Source organism: Neophocaena asiaeorientalis, unplaced genomic scaffold, assembly GCF_003031525.2.
Source record: "Neophocaena asiaeorientalis asiaeorientalis breed wild unplaced genomic scaffold, Neophocaena_asiaeorientalis_V1.1 scaffold71, whole genome shotgun sequence".
Lineage (NCBI taxonomy): Eukaryota > Metazoa > Chordata > Mammalia > Artiodactyla > Phocoenidae > Neophocaena > Neophocaena asiaeorientalis.
This window is the reverse complement of record NW_020175439.1, coordinates 409,985-429,141: the sequence shown is the minus strand read 5'-3', so window position 1 is coordinate 429,141 and position 19,157 is coordinate 409,985. Positions and strand designations below refer to the sequence as shown.

Here is a 19,157-nt window from a genome sequence, read left to right as displayed (position 1 = left end):
TTATCATTTCAGAACTTGATGGAAAAAGAACTATGGCTAGAACTCTTACAAAATGAATTTGATTATAGAAATATGATGTTACATAACTAGTACATAATAAACAGTAATTTATTTTCTCACACTGGTAATGTATGTTAATTACAGAAAAATCATAAAATAGTGATGTATAGAAGCAGTAAGATAAAAACTATACCTATTTAAAGTGTTAATGGATTTATCTATAATTTTCCTGTTTATTTTTAGACTCAAGCCTCACTTATTTTCCTTCATCAATAAAAATTTTTTTTTAATAAAAATTTTAAAAGCTATTTTTTACGATTCCTTTGATAATTTAATATTTAGACAATTGGTTAGTCATGACTTCTAGAAAACAACATTAACCGAAGTTTCTGCGAGAAAGTTTTAAAATTTATTAGCAGCTGTACCAGTTGAAATTAATGTGGTTTCTTTTTCTTCTTTTTTTTAATAAGTGACTTTTCTATTTTTAACCTGTTTTCTCCAAAGGTTAGATCAACTCTCATAGTAACAATTTCTCCTTCAAGGATAATTAACAGTATAGAAGTAAGGCAGCTGTGGGAGTCTGTAGTGTGAAGCAAGAGAGCAGACTTTTCTGGCATTTAGCCAAGTGTGTCATTTGGGCATTCTGTATTAGAAATACCTTGTCACAGAGTTGATCATATTTGTACCTTTATCCTTCTTCCTTCCATATCTTGTTATCAGTTTCTACTCTTTCTTGCTAATGTCTCTTACATGTATTTCCTTTTCCTTTACCATTGCTACCATTCTGATTTAGGCCAGATCTGGTCTCCCCGGTGACTCACAATTCAACCCGAACCTTGTGTCTGTTACTACCATTCTCCTGCCACTTCAGGCAATCCCAAAATCTTATACTCAGAATTCTTTTTAGGACTCAACTCAAACCCACTGCTTTAATGACGTCTCTTAGTTTTTGCTGTTGTGAGTTATGTATATCAGGAGAACTCAGACCTTTGATTTTATGGATTACTAAATTATAGGAAAATTGAGGGAGGGGCCTGGAGAGAGACAGAATCATTAGTGGATAACTTATTTTGCTAATTAAGATGAGAAAAAAACCCTGTTAAGATACACTTTTATTAAAGAAAAGACAGTCTGACATCAAAGTAAGAAGGAAAACCTTGGAAGAATAAGAGTCTGAAATTTTATAAGGAAAGTTTACTCCATTAATCTAATAGGTTAATTTTAATCCTTGCCCTTAAACCTTTTTAGTCATATGTTGCAATAATAAGTAGTTATTTGCTTGTGGCTATTTCTCTGAATAGGCTATAAATCTGAATTTTAGATTTCAGTTTTTCATACCCTGTGCCACTAGCAAAATGTCTTGCCTAGAGTAGTTCTATAAGTGTTGAGTAGAAGCAAATTAATAGAAATAGCTAAATTTAGAAACTTATTCTCTGGGATTCAGATTTATTGCTTGGGCTTATAGCATAGTTAGAGTGTTGGACTTTTAGACTGACTTCTTTTATTTTATTGTTTTTAAGATTTTGAAAAGTTTATTTATTTTTGGCTGTGTTGGGTCTTTCGTTGCTGTGAGTGGGGGCTACTCTTCATTGTGGTGCGCGGCTTCTCATTGTGGTGGCTTCTCTTGTTGCAGAGCATGGGTTCTAGGCACACAGGCTTCAGTAGTTGTGGCATATGGGCTTAGTTGCTCCACGGCATGTTGGATCTTTCCGGACCAGGGCTCAAACTCATGTCCCCTGCATTGGCAGGTGGATTCTTAACCACTGTGCCACAAGGGAAGTCCCAGGACTGACTTCTTTTAGAATCTAAACCTATGGCTCCCCTGCTGTAGGTTTTATGGACTAACTTGAACAAACGGAATAGATACTGGACTTCCCTGGTAGTGCAGTGGTTAAGAATCCGCCTGCCAATGCAGGGGACATGGGTTCGATTCCTGGTCCAGGAAGATCCCACATGCCGTGGAGCAACTAAGCCTGTGCACCACAACTACTGAGCCTGTGTGCCACAACTACTGAAGCCTGTGCCCCTAGAACCCATGCTCTGCAACAAGAGAAGCTGCCGCAATGAGAAGCCCATGCGCCGCAACGAAGAGTAGCACTCGCTCGCCACAACTAGAGAAAGCCCACACGCAGCAACGAGACCCAGTGCGACTAAAAATTTAAATTAAAAAAGAAAAAGGAATAGATACTGTTCCCTTTGGCGTATAGCAGTATCTGGGACTTTTAAAAATGGAAGCATCTACATGTAGTCACATCCAGCTTTGGGCAGCTGATAGACGAATAACTGATTAACACTTTTTTTCTAGGGGTCTGATACAGAGTTGGTGAATTCTGAACATGGTGCAGCCAGTGACAGCTGTGAGCTCACCCCAGAATGTTCATCTTTATCACAAGAGGAGCTACAAGTATTGCAGTTAGAGCAGGGAGGTGAGTTTAAAGAAGTCTGATTTTTCTTTTTTTTTTTTTAATAGGATATGTGAGCAACATTATGAATCTTGCCTTCTTTCTAGGTGGGCAGCCTTTCTGGCTAGTCTAAATCATCAGGTCACACTGAATTTTCATGTGGATTAGGTGGGCAGGCCTAAAGAACCCAGTGGCACCAAATTGCCTAGGGGGTTTGTTTGTTTGTAGCTATAGTACATACTTGGGCCTCCATATGACTCTTCGATACTGCTAGCGTAAACAGTGACTAAATATTATTAACCTTGATTAAGACTAGTGATATACAAAATTATTTATTCACACAAAGGATTTACTAAACTCTTCTCCAGTTACCACACTTCAGAGTACCTTTGGTTATAGATGGTAAATGGCATTTAACTACTGTATTGCATTAATGTTATATATTCTTCTGTGGGATTTGATGCCCATATTAATTATATAGAGGATTAAGAAACCCAAATGATTAATCCATCTTCATATTTAAAAATTACTTCTTAAATTTTCTTTTAAAAATTGCATTAAAATGTAAACAGAACATTTCTCCGTCAGGAGAATAAAGTGCATGTGTCAAGGCCAGAAATATAAAAGATTATACCTGTTAATCTTGTTTTCAGCTTATGTGTTGATTGCTATTCTCATTTGAACAGTGATTCTCATCTTTCATGGGTCAGAGATCTCTTTGAGAATCTGAAAGCTGTGGATGGTCTCTCCCAAGAAATGCATATATTTAGATATTTAAAAAAAAATTTCCATACTTCCTCAGGCGTCCTTGGACCCTAGTCCACCTTCGTTGAGGAGTCTTATCTCCAAAATAATATTCTGTTAGGAGCTATATGACACACACAAGTGATGTTTGGGTTTTTTTCCCTTTGTTATTTTGGAGGGGTTAAATTATATGAGAAATACACATTTATGATTGAAAAACAAATGAGCAAAAAAATTCAAAGCCATCTATAATTCTTTTTATCTGGAGGTAACATTATACCAACAATGCATATACTTTGCTATGCATAAAACCTGATGCTTATTGTATACTGTTTTAATATTTTTAGCTTCTATTAACATTTTATAGCCTTTTTCATTAAAAATATGACATAAACTCTAATTTGTATATTGTTTTTGAGAGTTTCTTATAAAATATATCTGCATCTGCTATAGTGACATTATCTTGTTTTTCTGTGTTCTTTTGAGGCCTTGTTTTTTATAGTCCATTTTTTATTATAAAGATTTGTAATTTGAAGCCATAGTTTTGATTCTTGTGTTACTAGGCATTGACAGTCATTAGAATAGTGGTACGTTTAAGAATTATGAATAAACTAAGAATTCAGGAAATGTGCCGTCAATTATCTGAGAATCAGTTTTCCATATTAACAGGTTTTTACAAACACCTTGGCTTAAGTACTTTGGAATTGTAATATAGAGATTGTTTATTTAGGGATTATGGTTTTTAGTAGATTTTTAAATGAGTTCAGTTCAGTACCTAAAATTATCCCCTGACAATTTCAAATAGTTATATTTGAAATACAGAGATCTTTTTAGTAACAATAGAGTGACTGTTATAATTACATGTGGCATTTCCTTAAATCCACTTTAAAAATGAGGAATAGATTTTATCTGCCTATATTATATAATATATGCAGACAAAAAAAAAAGTCGATGAAGTGTAATTAAATTGATCTTTGCTTTATGTCAGAGAGCAGCCAGAATGGCACAGTGTTAATGGGAGGAGCTACTTATCCAGCTTTGGAGGAAATGAAGTCAGCACTCGAGGTAACCTTGTGTTTTACTATGTGGATATATGATAAACAGTATTTATTAGAGAATACTAATTAAAGCTTCCATTTCTATTTGTGTGTCCTGTTCCTATTTGAATTATAAATATCTTTTGTTGAAAAATTTGGGATTCTGCAGGTTGGTCAGTTTTAAGATTAAAGTTAGCTTCCATATAACTCCTAATTAAGTGAGCTGTCTTTTAATTTAGAAAAGCGATTTCTTTTTTTTTTTTTTTTTTTAATTTTTTTTTTTTTTTTTTTTTTATAAATTTATTTATTCATTTATTTATTTTTGGCTGTGTTGGGTCTTCGTTTCTGTGCGAGGGCTTTCTCTAGTTGTGGCAAGCGGGGGCCACTCTTCATCGCGGTGCGCGGGCCTCTCACTGTCGCGGCCTCTCTTGCTGCGGAGCACAGGCTCCAGACGCGCAGAGCTCAGTATTTGTAGCTCACGGGCCCAGCTGCTCCGTGGCACGTGGGATCTTCCCAGACCAGGGCTTGAACCCGTGTCCCCTGCATTGGCAGGCAGACTCTCAACCACTGCGCCACCAGGGAAGCCCTAGAAAAGCGATTTCTTGGTAATGTGTTAAAGATCTATTCATTTCACCTCTAATATTTTCTTTAGAAATATGTTGCTTTCTTGAATTATATTGAGAAATTAAGGGTTCATATCTAAAATGAAGGTTAGTTTTAAAATTTGAGAACAAACTTTGTCCTTTGGCATTTTACTTGACTTCCAGATAAAACTAGATAGCTGGATGATCTTTACATTACATAGCTTTTGAAGTTTATCAGGAAAATTTAATCAGTCTTTTATGGGCTCCCTGACCACAGAGTTATGCCCAAATAAACCTGTAGAACTGGTGAGAAACAAATCCTCTCCTTTTTGTGGACATTGGGTTGGAAAGGTGGGTTTGTTTCTCAGCTTCTGCAGCCCACGAATGAATGGTAGACAGCAGTTTGATTTAATTCTGAAAGAGAGAGTTGCCAACAGGTTTGATGGTATTTTCAGACTGAAAGATAAGCCTACTATTTGTTTTTGTTTTTGGGCTTGCCACACGGCTTGTGAGATCCTAGTTCCCTGACCAGGGATTGAACCCGGGCCCCTGGCAGTGAAAGTGCAGAGTCCTAACCACTGGACCGCCGGGGAATTCCCTAGGATGAACCTACTATTGCGTAATCCTTTCCAGTTGGGCAGGACTTATTTTAAACCCAATCACCATACTACTTAAGTACCATTATATACTTTGAACTGCCTAGAAAATATAAGGCCCATAAATAATTGTTGAATTTGTCTCTAAAATTATGATTCTTCAGCGAGAGGAAGAAAAGTTACCTGATGACAATCTCTATTTTGGAACTGTCAGTGATGATTCTGATATTGTTACACTTGAGCCACCTAAGTTAGAAGAAACTGGGAGTCAAGAAGAAGAAATAATTGTTAAAGAAGCACAGAGTCCAGAAGACTTCAACATGGGCTCTTCCTCTAGCAGCCAGTATACGTTTTGTCAGCCAGAAACTGGTAAGAACTACATAACGGATACGCTGATAGGAGACTTAGGACTCTTGTGACCACATTTTATATAATGGCTTGTTTTCTGACCCTGAATTTCAAGTTTTGAATATGTTTGGGTAAAACTCATGAAAATTTTTTGTAAAATCTACTGTTATATCTAGTGTTTTCCTAGATCTAGGGCCTAGAGCACGGTAGTCCAATAAATACCATCTTTTATCATTGAAAGAAGAGAAAAAATAGCTTCAAGGAGATTTGTTAATGTCTCAAACACTCCAAAATGCATTTGACAGTTTTTAGGTCTTTAGGAGTGGGAGATTGAGCCATTATACTTAAAAAAGTAGGACAATGTTAATAAGATTTTTAGTTACAGTGGTACAAATTTTATATTATAGAAATAGTGAAAGAAACTTTATTGAAGCCTTCCAGATCCATTTAATTATTAGTCAGTCAACAAACATTTATTGTGTGCTACCATGTGCCAAACAGGGTTTAAGGAACTGGCAAAACAGCAGCATCCTAAAGCCCCTGAACTTTGGATCTTTCACTTTAGATTGAGTTTTGAAAATGTACCTATTGTAAATCACATTCTTAATGCAGTGAATGCCTATTGTTCAGACAGAATCATTTGGAGGTAAAATGTGAGTTACTGAGCTAATTCCCTCTACAATTCTTTGGCACAGTTTTAGGGACATATATAACATCTTTCAGGGTAATATAAATATTTAGACACAAAGTTACAGAAAATCTAAGAAAGAGATCTATAATTAACCCACGGTGTTTTTTTGTTTTGCGGTACGCGGGCCTCTCACTGACGCAGCCTCTCCTGTTGCGGAGCGCAGGCTCAGCAGCCTGGCTCACGGGCCCAGCCGCTCTGCGGAATGTGGGATCCTCCTGGACCGGGGCACGAACCTGTGTCCCCTGCATCAGCAGGCGGACTCTCAACCACTGTGCCACCAGGGAAGCCCAACCCACGGTTTTTAACCCCCAATTATAATTTGGGGTGAATTATGTGAGAGATACCTGGGACATTGCTAGTGATAATAAGAGTTTCCTAATTTGATGCAAAAACAGGAACGTGTAGGGCTTCCCTGGTGGTGCAGTGGTTGAGAGGCCGCCTGCCGATGCAGGGGATGAGGGTTCGTGCTCCGGTCCAGGAGGATCCCACATGCCGCGGAGCGGCTGGGCCCGTGAGCCAGGCTGCTGAGCCTGCGCGTCTGGAGCCTGTGCTCTGCAACAGGAGAGGCCACGACAGTGAGAGGCCCGCGTAACTGCAAAAAAACACAAAAAAACAAAAACGAAACAAAACAAAAAGACAGGAACGTGTAGTATTTATTTCAGATCACTTTCTTAGATCTTACCATTCTTTGTTTAATTTGCCAGAATCAGACAGTGGAATTTTTCTTATTCTAATTTAAGCTAGTAAAATTCAAGTAGAGGTTAAACCAGAAGCTGGTTTAATTTAAAAATATTTGTGGGCCAGAATGTATAGTCAGATTGAAGCCAGGAGCATTGCAGAAGAGTCAAAGACATTTAAGAAACGATGCCACACACTGTTGATTTTTTTTCCAGGAACTTCAGTACTTCAGAGCACATTAATCTAGTTTTTAATTTCCTTTCTGAACTTGGACTTCTTGGGAATTTGACAGATTCAGTTAAGCAGAGTATTTTTTTAGGTGTATTTTTATCCATTGCTGTGCCTCCCAAGGGAATTAATTATTTCAATAAAGAAAATGTTAAAAAATAATCAAAAATGATTTTGGACTATGTTGAAAATAGTATGTATACATCAATTATCAAGAGTTTTTGTTCTCTTCCCTTAGCCTGTATTTTTCTTCGTTGGTTAATTTCCTGCTACCTATTGCTTTTTTTTTTTCCTTTCCCTTTCTTCTCCATCTTTATAGGATTTCAACTTCATTTTTTTCTTTTTATAAATTAGATTCTATGGCAATAATCTTTTTGTTGATTTAAGAACATTTCCCACTCCCTCCATATGACCCTCTGCTCCCCTAAGGAGCCAGAATTGGTAGCTGTAGAAAAGTTTGTATTGTGTGTGTGTGTATATATATATATATATATATATTTTTTTGTATATATGTTCTTTAAAAAGGCATGATTATTAGATTTTGATGGAGCACAAGTGATAATGTTAAGTGATAATTAAAACAAGTGTTTTTCAATTCTCTTTTTCCTTTTTATTCTTTATAATAAAGCTTTATACATCTTTTTTCCTGTTTATTCACAAAAGAAAGGTGGTGGGAGAAGCTGTGGAAGATTCCTGAATGCATAAGGGGATGGGATGATCAGCTGAAACACCATGTTCCTAGCCAACTCGCTTTCCAAGGTGGTGTGACTAAATCTGATCAGCTTTTCTAGAGCTGAGTGTGCCTAGTCACATTTACAATTTACTTAGTGCTTTGAAGATATCTGTTGTAATCTGTGATACTCTGAACAGGTGTTCAGAATTGATCTTGTAATAAAGCTGGCTAAGCTTATTGCATGCCTTTGCATTGCTTGCATCTTGGACTGTGTGCCAAATTATGCTTTAAAAGAAGTTTAAAAATCAAAATATTTCAGCTATCATACGTATGGGTTAAAAAAGATGGAAGCATTAGATAAGGATGAGAATTTGTTCATGTGGGTTAGGCTGGTTTGTTTACTTAGACTATAATGAAGGCAATAAGTTAATGTAGAATTGAAAATTTAAGAAATTTTGACAAATGGTTTGTTTTTATATTTACCCATCTTAATAATGTCAGAAAGTCTGACTTAAGTACTCTAACCATGATCATGAATGCCTTTGTATTATGTAATGCTTTGTTTAAGTCTTCCTTTCTTTCTCTTTTTCCAAGAAATGTAACCTCACAGCTGAGGCGACGACATCTTGGAAAAACTAGTGATCAAGAATAACCAGATAAACATGATGGGCATAAGGGTTATGACCAAAAGATCTCTCAGTGGCATCTATTATCACTAAATATTAGGAATATTCATTCATTCAGTAGTGCCTTCTGTCTTTGTGTTTGTTGTTGTAAGTGTGAAAGTTATAAATTCTCTATGATACATCTTTTCGAAGTACTGTCTAACCTAAGTCACCAGCTTTGCTGTGGCATGGATACCCTGTCTTCTGAAGAACTGTTCTGCTTTTTCGAAGCATGAATGTTTGTTGTTTTGGAGCTCTTTGTATCAAATTCATGTTCACATTTTATCCTTTTAGTGCTTTTTTTTTTTCTTCTCTCTGGCCTATGGAAATTATTACTGAGTCATCTAATCTTCTGTGTCGGCATATAGTTTATTGATATATGGAACAATGTTAAGAAATTATACGCTTGAAAAAGCTGAAGATGTTTTTTTCCAATGAATATGCTTCTTGTCCTTGAGATTTCTTGTGGAATTTTTTTTCCAATTTGTTGTTCTTTATTATTCTTTTCATAAAGGAGCAGCACAAGACTAGTCCTTAATATCGGAGATAGCTGTTGTGTCACTTCCTCATGCTGACATATTTACTAGAGGGTAAAATTAATAACCTTCTAGTAAGAGTGGCAGTCGAAGGGAAGGGCTCATCTGACTTCTGGAAACCTGTGTTAAACTATAGTGCTTTGAACCTTGATTTTGGGCTCATAGGATGGAAACAAAACTAGGGACTAGTACACTCAAGGAAACTTTTGGTAGTTGTCTTTTTTAAGTCTCAGGAACTGCTTATATACTTCCCTCTGTTCCTTAAACAGTTGAGCTTAAATTACCTCTATTTGAAATTAAATGAAGAGATAGAGGTTTTTTTTCCCCCTTCTAGAAATAGTATTTATTTGTGGCTCTAATAGCAGTGAAATTTAATAGGCTATGAGAATGATTGTTCTAATGGTGTGAACTATAAGGGAAGTTAAAAAAAAAAAACAACCAAAACCAGACCCTCAAAGGCACAGAGTATAGTTAACAGTTTCTTATGTATCACAGTTGAAATCTTTGGCTTTATGTTGATAAACTTGAAAACTTGAGGTTTGTTTCTATTCTTTTGTTTTTGTTCTTGGCTGTTGTATGTAAAAAGGCATGTAGGGATGGCATTCTAAATCATATTTACTGGGAAGGCTTTTCTAAAATATTTAATATTTATCTACATTTTTCTTTTTAAAATAGTATTTTCATCTCAGCCTAGCGATGACGAATCCAGTAGTGATGAAACCAGTCATCAGCCCAGTCCGGCCTTTAGACGACGCCGTGCTAGGAAGAAGACTGTTTCTAGTTCAGAATCTGAAGAAAGATTACTTGCTGAACAAGAAACTGAACCTTCTAAGGAGCCGTGTAAACGTCAGTTCAATAGTGGTCTCAATAAATGCGTTATACTTGCTTTGGTGATTGCAATCAGCATGGGATTTGGACATTTCTACGGTAAGTATTTGAAAATTTGTTATATATAAACTGGTGGTAAAGAGTGAGGAATTCTGGGATCTGTTTTCAGTGTCTTCCTTAAAATATATGTCCTTGGAAAGCTTGTACGTGTTTGAGCCTTGGTTTGCTCATGTGGAAACTGGGGATAGTGTTGCTTCACAGAGCTGTTTGCACTGAAATGAGGTAGTATTTAAGAAATGTAAGGATTGCTTATATATATATTTATTTAAAGAAAATATTGGAAGATTAAAAATCTGAAATGCTCATTACAAGGCAAATCATTTTCATTTAGAATCACAGTTAAACTAGTTTTAACTGTGACTTTATTAGGAGGATTATTTAAATTCCACTTAAATAGTTACATATGAAATGTCACAATAATAGGTGCTCATTATTTCTACTTTTAGGTTTCATGAAAGCACTATATTTTGTGACCGTTGTTGTTACTTCCATGATTCACATGACTTAAGAATTCATTTGTTTTATACTTTGCTCACTATTATCCTTGTTAGTGTTTATTTACATTGATTAATAATTTTCTTAATGCAAAGCCTTTAAAAGTATCCTGGGTGAAAAGAGGAAGGAATTCCATGTGGTGTTACTTTTCTTTTGGGAGCCTAACCATTGAATTTTATTTAAGGTATATATTTGTACAAAGATAAGGCTGAGAACTGAATATTCATTCTTTTTGCTTTATTAGAATTTTGAAAAAGACACTTTAAACAAATGTCTTAGATCTTGTCAACTTCACAGATTTCAGTTTGCCTTGTATTAACTACTTTCAGGATTTTTGCCTACATAATCCACAGTTTAGCTTTCTGAGTAAATCTAGTTTTGCTAGTTCCTTACAACAATGTGTTCCTTAAGATTGAAGAATTATATGTTCCCTTTGTTGATTTATGGAAAAGATATTATTCAATATAGTGTAATGTTAGAAAAAACTTAGTGAAGACAATCCTGTTTAAAGTCAGAGTCAATAAAATGTGTTTCTTCTTGTATTTAACTTTATATTAATAAAAGTAAGTATTTAGACTCCTGGTGGATGTCTGCTTGAATTTAATACTGGGATCTTGTAATTTGTATCCTCCCTTGAAGTTTGTTGTAATGAGATTTGACTTGAAATACATACTTAACTTGTTTATTATCTAGCTGGAGCAAATATATGAATATGTTTTTTTGAGCTTGGTTTTTTCCCCTTGCAGGTAAACATGGAGGTAACAAAGGAGAAGGTCTTACTTTAGTCTTCTTTTCTTACTAAAAAAAAAATTGGACAGTGATTTAATGTTAATCCACATTGCATTAAAACCCTACAAATTGCATGACCTTTAAGTATTTTGTAGAAAGATCAATTTAGGAGTGCTTTCAAAGTTGAGAAATCATTGCCCTGTTATTTAAGAATTTTGGTTACTTGTAAAATTTACTTTATTAATTGTATTTAATAAATATTTTCCTGTAGTATTTCAAATTAGCATTTCAGAATAGGAACAACCTTCATAATAATAGGTCCATATAATAATATGATTGGCTCAGGGAACATAAAAAAACTTAACCTGAATGATAGCTTTTCAAGGTCACTTTTAAAGGACATCACATTTTTTTTTCTTAATTGTGGCACCGATCTCAATACTTTAAGAGCTCTTTTGAGTTGATTTTAGAGCCAGCTTGAATTTCTCAGGCACTGTGAAGTCAGTCATTGCACTCCATAATCAGTCATTTGCTTTATAATCATTTAACAAGAACTACTAAGTTAATCACTCAGAACATTCACCAGCCTTGGTGATATAAATTTGGAGTGTCAGATCTATCTTGGAAGGAAGAGAGAACTAGAAGGACTGAGGATAGTAAAAGAATGTACTATAGGTATTTGGCACTGCTTCAGGTCCTGAAAGTGCTTACAAAAATTTTTTTTAAAGTTCTTCATGAAGCACCTGTCTTATTCTTTCTTTTACCTGTAGACTATCTATGTTCCAAATCAACAGCAGAGTTCAATTGATTGGTTTCCTCATGGAGTTGCTTTAAGTATAGGCTGTCCTGCTTTTCAGCAGACATTTCAGTATAACAATATAACTAGGTGCTAAGTTATGAAGCACAGACAAGAATCATAGCTCAAACTATGACACTGAGTCACCCTAGAGATGCTAGGATTTAAGTTGGGTCTGGACTTACACTATGTGGAAGGAAAGTAGAACATTCTAGCAGTGGAGAACCTGATAATCTGAAAGTAAACTTGCTAGGTTTGGGAGCACTGAAAAGACTGGTAGGATTATAGCAGAATAGATATTTAGAGATAATGGAAAATAGGTTGGAATATGTGGGATGCTATTATATTGTAAAACATCTTGGAATCTGAGTAGGAGAGTTTGATTTATAGAGTGAACTGAAAGCAGTAATTTTAGAGGAAAAGTGCAGGAAGATAAATAGTGTGGGAAAAATTAGAACAGTTAACTAGAAGGTTTTGTAATTCAGGTATTCAGTGATCAGGACCTTGACAGTTCTCGTGATGGTGGGGATGGAGAGAAGGCTGGTGAAATAAGGGACACTGAAGTAACAATGGAAAACCGAACTTTGAGCCTGGATGCTTGAGATATTGGTGGTTTTACTTTTTAAATTCCAAGAAGTGTGTTAGCTGCTTTACTTTTGGCGTTGGGGGAGTTAGAGGGGAAGAGTTTTGCTAGATGAGAAAGTTAATAGACGGTGAGCACAGTTCGGTTTGTTTTTACCCAACTTTATTTTAGAATAAATTAGGGCAGGTGCTGAAGTTCAGTTTTTTGTTTTTTGTTTTTTAAATGAAGACACCCCCAAAATTGTGCCTAGCAGGCAGCTGGATATATTGGCTGCAAGCTCTGGTGAGATTGAGACTCTTTACCTGTAGAAGAGAAGTCTTACAGCAGTGGTAGCAAAAACTGACAGTGGGTTAATGTGATTAAGGTAGGCAGATTTGTGGATATAACCAGCAGGCCTTAAACCCTGGGTTGTAACACTTCATAGTTAGGCAGCTGAAGATGTAGAGGGGGAAAAAAATATCTAATTGTTTGTGAGATTGATTGACAGAGGACACATTGATAGTCATCAAACATATGCTATGTAATGGTACTGCAAACTCAGATCTCAACACATTAGTTTTAAGTTATTTTCCAGTGGCCAAAGGAATCCATTCTGTTAGCAGTTTGAAAAAAAGAAGTTTTCAGTTGCCTTGGGAACTATAGATAAATTTATTTCAATATTTCAAAAAATCTGAGGTTCTTTTGAGTAATATTGAAACAAATTTGCCATGCAAATTTGTGATTTTTTTTTTTTTTTTGAGAAGTGAATTCTAACAGGATATCATAGCTGTTAACCGGTAACAGTTGTCTGTAACTTGGCAGAAGTTTTCTCTTCAGTGGTTTTCAAGATGTACCGAAGAAATAAGTTAATTTTTCAGAAATCAATTAACTATTATTCTTTTTTAATTCAAACAGAAAGTCACAAAAATTATAATCATCCTCATCAGTTCACTCAGTCCCATATTATGTTCTTTCATTACAAAATTCTGCGATGTCTTTTACATAACGGTATGCCACTCAGTAGATGTAATATTATGGTTGCCAAATGCATTTTGCCTTCTTTTTGATTTAGTGTTGTTGTTTTTCTCGTGCATGAAGCATGTAGCAGCACGTGAACAGCATGTCTTGGCAAATTAACATTTTGATTTTTAGGATGAAAATATAGAGCATCCTGGTTGATTTATGATTTCTTTATTACTGGGATAGGGATGGTGATAGTCCAGTACAGACCTAACTAATGCAGAGTTCTTAAAAGCTCTGGCTTTGAGAATGGTGGGTAATTATAGTTAGCCAATTATTTTTCTTGCTATTCTTTTTGGGCTTGTGCTATATCATTTAGGCAAAATACAGTGAGAAAAACTAGACATCTTCATTTTTCCTTAGTTACTTATAACCTGTGAATAGACTTCATGGTTTGTTCCTTTCTCTGTTGAAGTGGGGAATGCAACACTTTATGTACCTCAGCCCTTAAAAACAACAGTAAGACAGAAACTTTACATACATTTTTTTGTTTGGTAAGGTAATATGGTCTGGCTTGTTTTAATCAAAAGGATAGTGAACTGCTTAAATATCCCTGGTGTATGCTAAATAAAGTAAAAAATATATTAACCTACTTGGCCTGATTTATAAATTAACATCCATATACCACCATTTGATGAATGACACTGTAAGATTTTACTTATTCCTTCTTTGTTTATATAATCAGAATTTTTATAGAACTGTGAAATGCTGATATTTTGAAGAAAATGATCCTGTCTGGATTAAGCAGTTAAATATATGCAAAGTAAATGTTTTATTGTATGTTTAAAAATATTGGTAATCATGACATTTATGTTATATATCCCTAATAAAAATTTTTATTTTTAGGCACAATTCAGATTCAGAAGCGTCAACAGTTAGTCAGAAAGATACATAAAGATGAATTGAATGATATGAAGGATTATCTTTCGCAGTGTCAACAGGAGCAAGGGTTGTTTATAGATTATAAGGTATGTACTAGAAATAAAATCTTAAAGCTGTGTTAGCCAATAATTATGCTATTCAGATACAACTACAGTGCAGATTAGTAAATCAGTAATAATATTGGTAATTATTGATTGAGTACTTACTGTGTCCTGGGCACTGTTGTACCTCACGTACAGTATTTCTCTTATTTTTCACCACATCCCAGTGAATTAAGCAAGTATTAATTTCATTTTATAGTTGGGAAAGAGGCTCAAAAAAGTTAAGTAACTTTCCCAAGTCTAGCAGCCAGCAGAGCTGAATTTAATTCTGTTTATCTGACTCCAAAGATGTTATTCCTAATCACTATATTATAGTTAACATTATTTTAATTGATATTATCTATGAAACATTATTATTATTAACGTTATTTTTATAGAGCCAAGCATTCAGTGAGAGAGAGAGAGAGGAGAGTTTGTAGCTTCTCTAAGGAGCCACCCTTGATCAAGGGAAATAATCACCCAGTCCTTTTTCTCTGGTTTCTCTGGTTTCATGTCAGTTACGAAGAAAGAGAAAGCATGTTACACTTTCATACCTGAAATTCACCTGGCTCCAACAGGACTGTGCTGTCTATTCTGGGTTTATGAGGATTAGCAAAATACCTGGTCTCCTCTCTAGTTCTTGCCTAAGAAGGGTGTAGGGATTACAGATAAACTCAGGGTAGAAAGGTAAACTATTCCTTTTTCCTTCCATTTCCCTAAATTTCCTTCACAGTTTATTTATATATTCTTTATAGGGTTATGATTGTATTTCTTTGGAAGACAGAATCCCACTTAACATCTGAAATATATCTTTCAGGGAGGGACTACTGAAGTTAATTGTAAATAGTGTAGTTTTCCCTGCCTTGAGCAGAGGATGTTATAAAAAAGGGCAGCCATTTCCTTCTTACCATCATGGTTTATGGTTCTATAGAATGATGTTGGTTGTAAGGAGACTCACCCTGCATAGATGTTTGCTGAGTCAGTTCTTGCATACCTTTTGTCTCCAGCTGTTAAATGTAGTTTGGATTTTGAAGATCATCATGGAAGACCTGTCCAGCATCTGCTTAGTCACTTGATTCAAGATTTTAGAGTTTACTAGATACAGAATATTGTACCCTCCAGTCATTCTGTGGTGCTCCCTGTGCTTGTGCATTTAAAGATAATGTTACATTAGTCTGTTCTACTCCATAGTTCACTTAAAAAAAAATTGAAGTGTAGTTGATTTACAGTATTAGTATCAGGTGTACAGCATAGTAATTCATGCTAATCCATAGTAATTCATAGATTATACTCCATTAAAAGTTATTACAAGATAATGGCTGTAATTCCCTGTGGTATAGGATATATCCTTGTTGCTTATCTATTTTATACATAGTGGTAGTTTGTATCTCTTAATCCCGTATCCCTAATGTGCCCCTCCCCCTTCCCTCTCTTCACTGGTAACCGCTAGTTTGTTTTCTATATCTGTTTCTGTCTTGCTACATGCATTTGTTTGTATTATTTTTTAGATTCCACAATAAGTGATATCATACAGTATTTGTTTTTCTCTGACTTACTTCAGTAAGCATAATATTCTCCGAAGTCCATTTCTGTTGGGTAGATGAAACTTGTTTTCTCTCACTCAGGGAGAGGAGATGAAATGACTGTAAGGAAATTTTAAATTTTAATTTGTTCTTCGAAGATTAATGAGCCAGACAGTGAAACATCCATTTCAGATATTTATTTTTCAAGTGGAAAATATCCTCATTCAAAGGATTTTTTTTTTTTCGTCTCTGTAATTCAGATATTTTTCTGGTCTGATTCAAAGGGAATAGTCATAATATTTGTAGTAAATTAAGCAAAGTTATATCGTTTTGCTGATTTATGAAGATATTTTAACTGACTGGATAGTGCTCTAACAATTAACTGACTGGACAGTGCTATAACCACTAACCTGTTTAAGCATATTGTTTAATTTCTTGCTGTTGTGATGAAAGTTTGTTACTAATACATGTATTGAAAGAAAGATCATTCAAGGCTACCTAGCACTGCAGCAGAATTCTCTAAACCTGACTGGATATAATTTCTCAGCAAGAATGTTGACTTCAGAGTTGCATTGCTAATCTGGTTACAGTCTCTTCAGAAAATTAATTGAAATTGGAGAAGTTAGTTGTAAATGTTACCAAGATTCAGTGTGTTCTCTAAAGTATGGGAGAACTTGTATAACTTACGTGAACTTAGAGATGTTAATTTGCGTATGACCAAGATCTTTCAAATAGGACTAAGATTATTGAAATTTTTTTCCTTCAAAGAGTGCAGTGAGTATAAACAGAACTTTCTGAAGCCTGAAGTCATCTCTAGCTGTAATTTTACTTTTTATAAGAGATAATCGCCCTCACCCAAGGATCAGAGAACCTTTAGTCCTTCCTACATTCTCTCTAGGAGCTTTCTCAGGAGAGATTGGAGTCCTGTAGTCAAAAGATAGAAGGCTGTCTTCCTCCAGTGTGCTATGTTTTTCTTTTGATGAAGCTCTTTGCTGTGCATTTTCCTGCATATGAACCTTGTATTTTCCAGTTTTCATATATTGAAAAAACTACATAAAGGATAGTCTCTGCAGAAATAGACACTAAACATTTATGGATTATTTGTTGTATCTTAAAGATTTAAATTCAGCCTTTAAAGCTCTTGACATTTTTCTTTCTTATCTTTCAAAAAAATTTAGTCATTGAAGGAAAACCTTGCACGGTGTTGGACCCATACTGAAGCAGAGAAAATGTCCTTTGAAACTCAGAAAAGGAACCTTGATACAGAAAATCAGTATCTAAGAATATCTCTGGAGAAGGAAGAAAAAGCCTTATCTTCATTACAGGAAGAGTTAAGGAAACTAAGAGAACAGATTAGGATATTGGAAGATAAAGGGACAAGTGCTGAATTAGTTACAGAAAATCAGAAACTTAAGCAGCATTTGGAAGAAGAAAAGCTGAAAACACAAAGCTTCCTTAATCAAAAGGAGACTCTGTTGGCAGAAGCAAAGATGCTAAGGAGGGAACTGGAAAGAGAACAACTAATAACCATGGCTTTAAGGGTGGAACTCCAGCAGCTAAGCTCTAGTCAGTCATATAGCAACCCAGACTCTCCCAGTGTAGTGACTGAAAAAAAGGAAATAGAAGTGTTACGGGAAAGACTCACTGAGCTGGAGCGCAAGCTAAACTTTGAACAGCAGCGTTCTGACTTGTGGGAAAGACTGTATGTTGAAGCAAAAGATCAAAATGGAAAACAAGAAACTGATGGAAAAAAGAAAGGGAACAGAGGAAACCACAGAGCTAAAAATAAGTCAAAGGAAACATTTTTGGGTTCTGTTAAGGAAACATTTGATGCCATGAAGAATTCTACCAAGGAGTTTGTGAGGCATCATAAAGAAAAAATTAAACAGGCTAAAGAAGCTGTAAAAGAAAATCTGAAAAAATTCTCAGATTCAGTTAAATCCACTTTCAGACATTTCAAAGATACCACCAAGAATATCTTTGATGAAAAAGGCAATAAAAGATTTGGTGCTACAAAAGAAGCAGCAGGCAAAAAACCAACAACAGTTTTTAGTGAATATTTATATCCACAGTATAAGGCACATACACAAAACCAGAATAGTAGAGGCCCTACTACGCAAAGAGAGAGAAGGAAAGAAAAGCCTCATTTTGAAGAATTTGGAAAAAATACAAATTCACAGAAATGCAGTGCTGAGCATGACTGCGGTGAAAATTATAATTCTTTCAGAAAGGCTTGTTCTGGTGTATTTGAATGTGCTCAACAGGAATCCATTAATCTTTTTAATGTTAAAATGTTGAATCCTGTAAGGATAGATGAATTTAGACAGTTAATTGAAAGGTATTTATTAGAAAAACTGGATAGTTTTCGTCATTGGAAAGAACTTGATCACTTCATCAATAAATTTTTCCTAAATGGTATCTTTATACATGATCAGAAGCTCTTCACTGACTTTGTTAATGATGTTAAAGATTATCTTAAAGACATGAAGGAATATCAAATAGATAATGATGGAGTATTTGAGAAGTTGGATGGATATATATATAGACACTTCTTTGGTCACACCTTTTCCCCTCCATATGGACCCAGGTCGGTTTACATAGCACCATGTTATTATTATAATAGTTTTTAACATTTATATTGGATAGCATTTGTATCATTTGATAAATTTCTTAGAATGTCACTACAGTTGACCTGTAAACAACGTGGGGGTTAATCTGCATATGACCTGTAGTCGGACCCTCTGTATCTGCAATTCCTCTGCATCTGTGGATTCAACCAACCACAGACCATGTAGTACTGAAGTATTTACTATTGAAAGATATCCATGTGTAAGTAGACCCACGCAGTTCAAACCCACGTTGTTCAAGGGTCAGCTGTATTTGTAAAAGTACTTCTTGTAAACAAAAGTACTATTTGTAAAAGTACTTTATTGCCTGAGAATTTAGGATAAATTAAATTGAAAGATAAAATTTTAAGTTAAAATCTATTACAAACTGAAA

At 35.1% G+C, this 19,157-nt stretch overlaps 1 protein-coding gene across 3 annotated transcripts in view; it reads left to right on the top strand.

Moving 5' to 3' along the window:
- The window catches only part of CCPG1 (cell cycle progression 1), a 38,965-nt gene that overhangs the window by 16,987 nt on the left and 2,821 nt on the right, over positions 1-19,157 (top strand). For 2 of the 3 annotated variants that reach the window (XM_024767789.1, XM_024767790.1), the window contains exons 3-9: positions 2,306-2,426; positions 4,135-4,211; positions 5,528-5,732; positions 7,972-8,067; positions 9,858-10,109; positions 14,519-14,640; positions 17,336-18,744. In XM_024767789.1, the coding sequence (XP_024623557.1) occupies positions 2,306-2,426; positions 4,135-4,211; positions 5,528-5,732; positions 7,972-8,067; positions 9,858-10,109; positions 14,519-14,640; positions 17,336-18,744 (2,282 nt within the window). The remainder of the gene's footprint in view (positions 1-2,305; positions 2,427-4,134; positions 4,212-5,527; positions 5,733-7,971; positions 8,068-9,857; positions 10,110-14,518; positions 14,641-17,335; positions 18,745-19,157) is intronic. The other variant, XM_024767791.1, reaches the window with a different exon arrangement.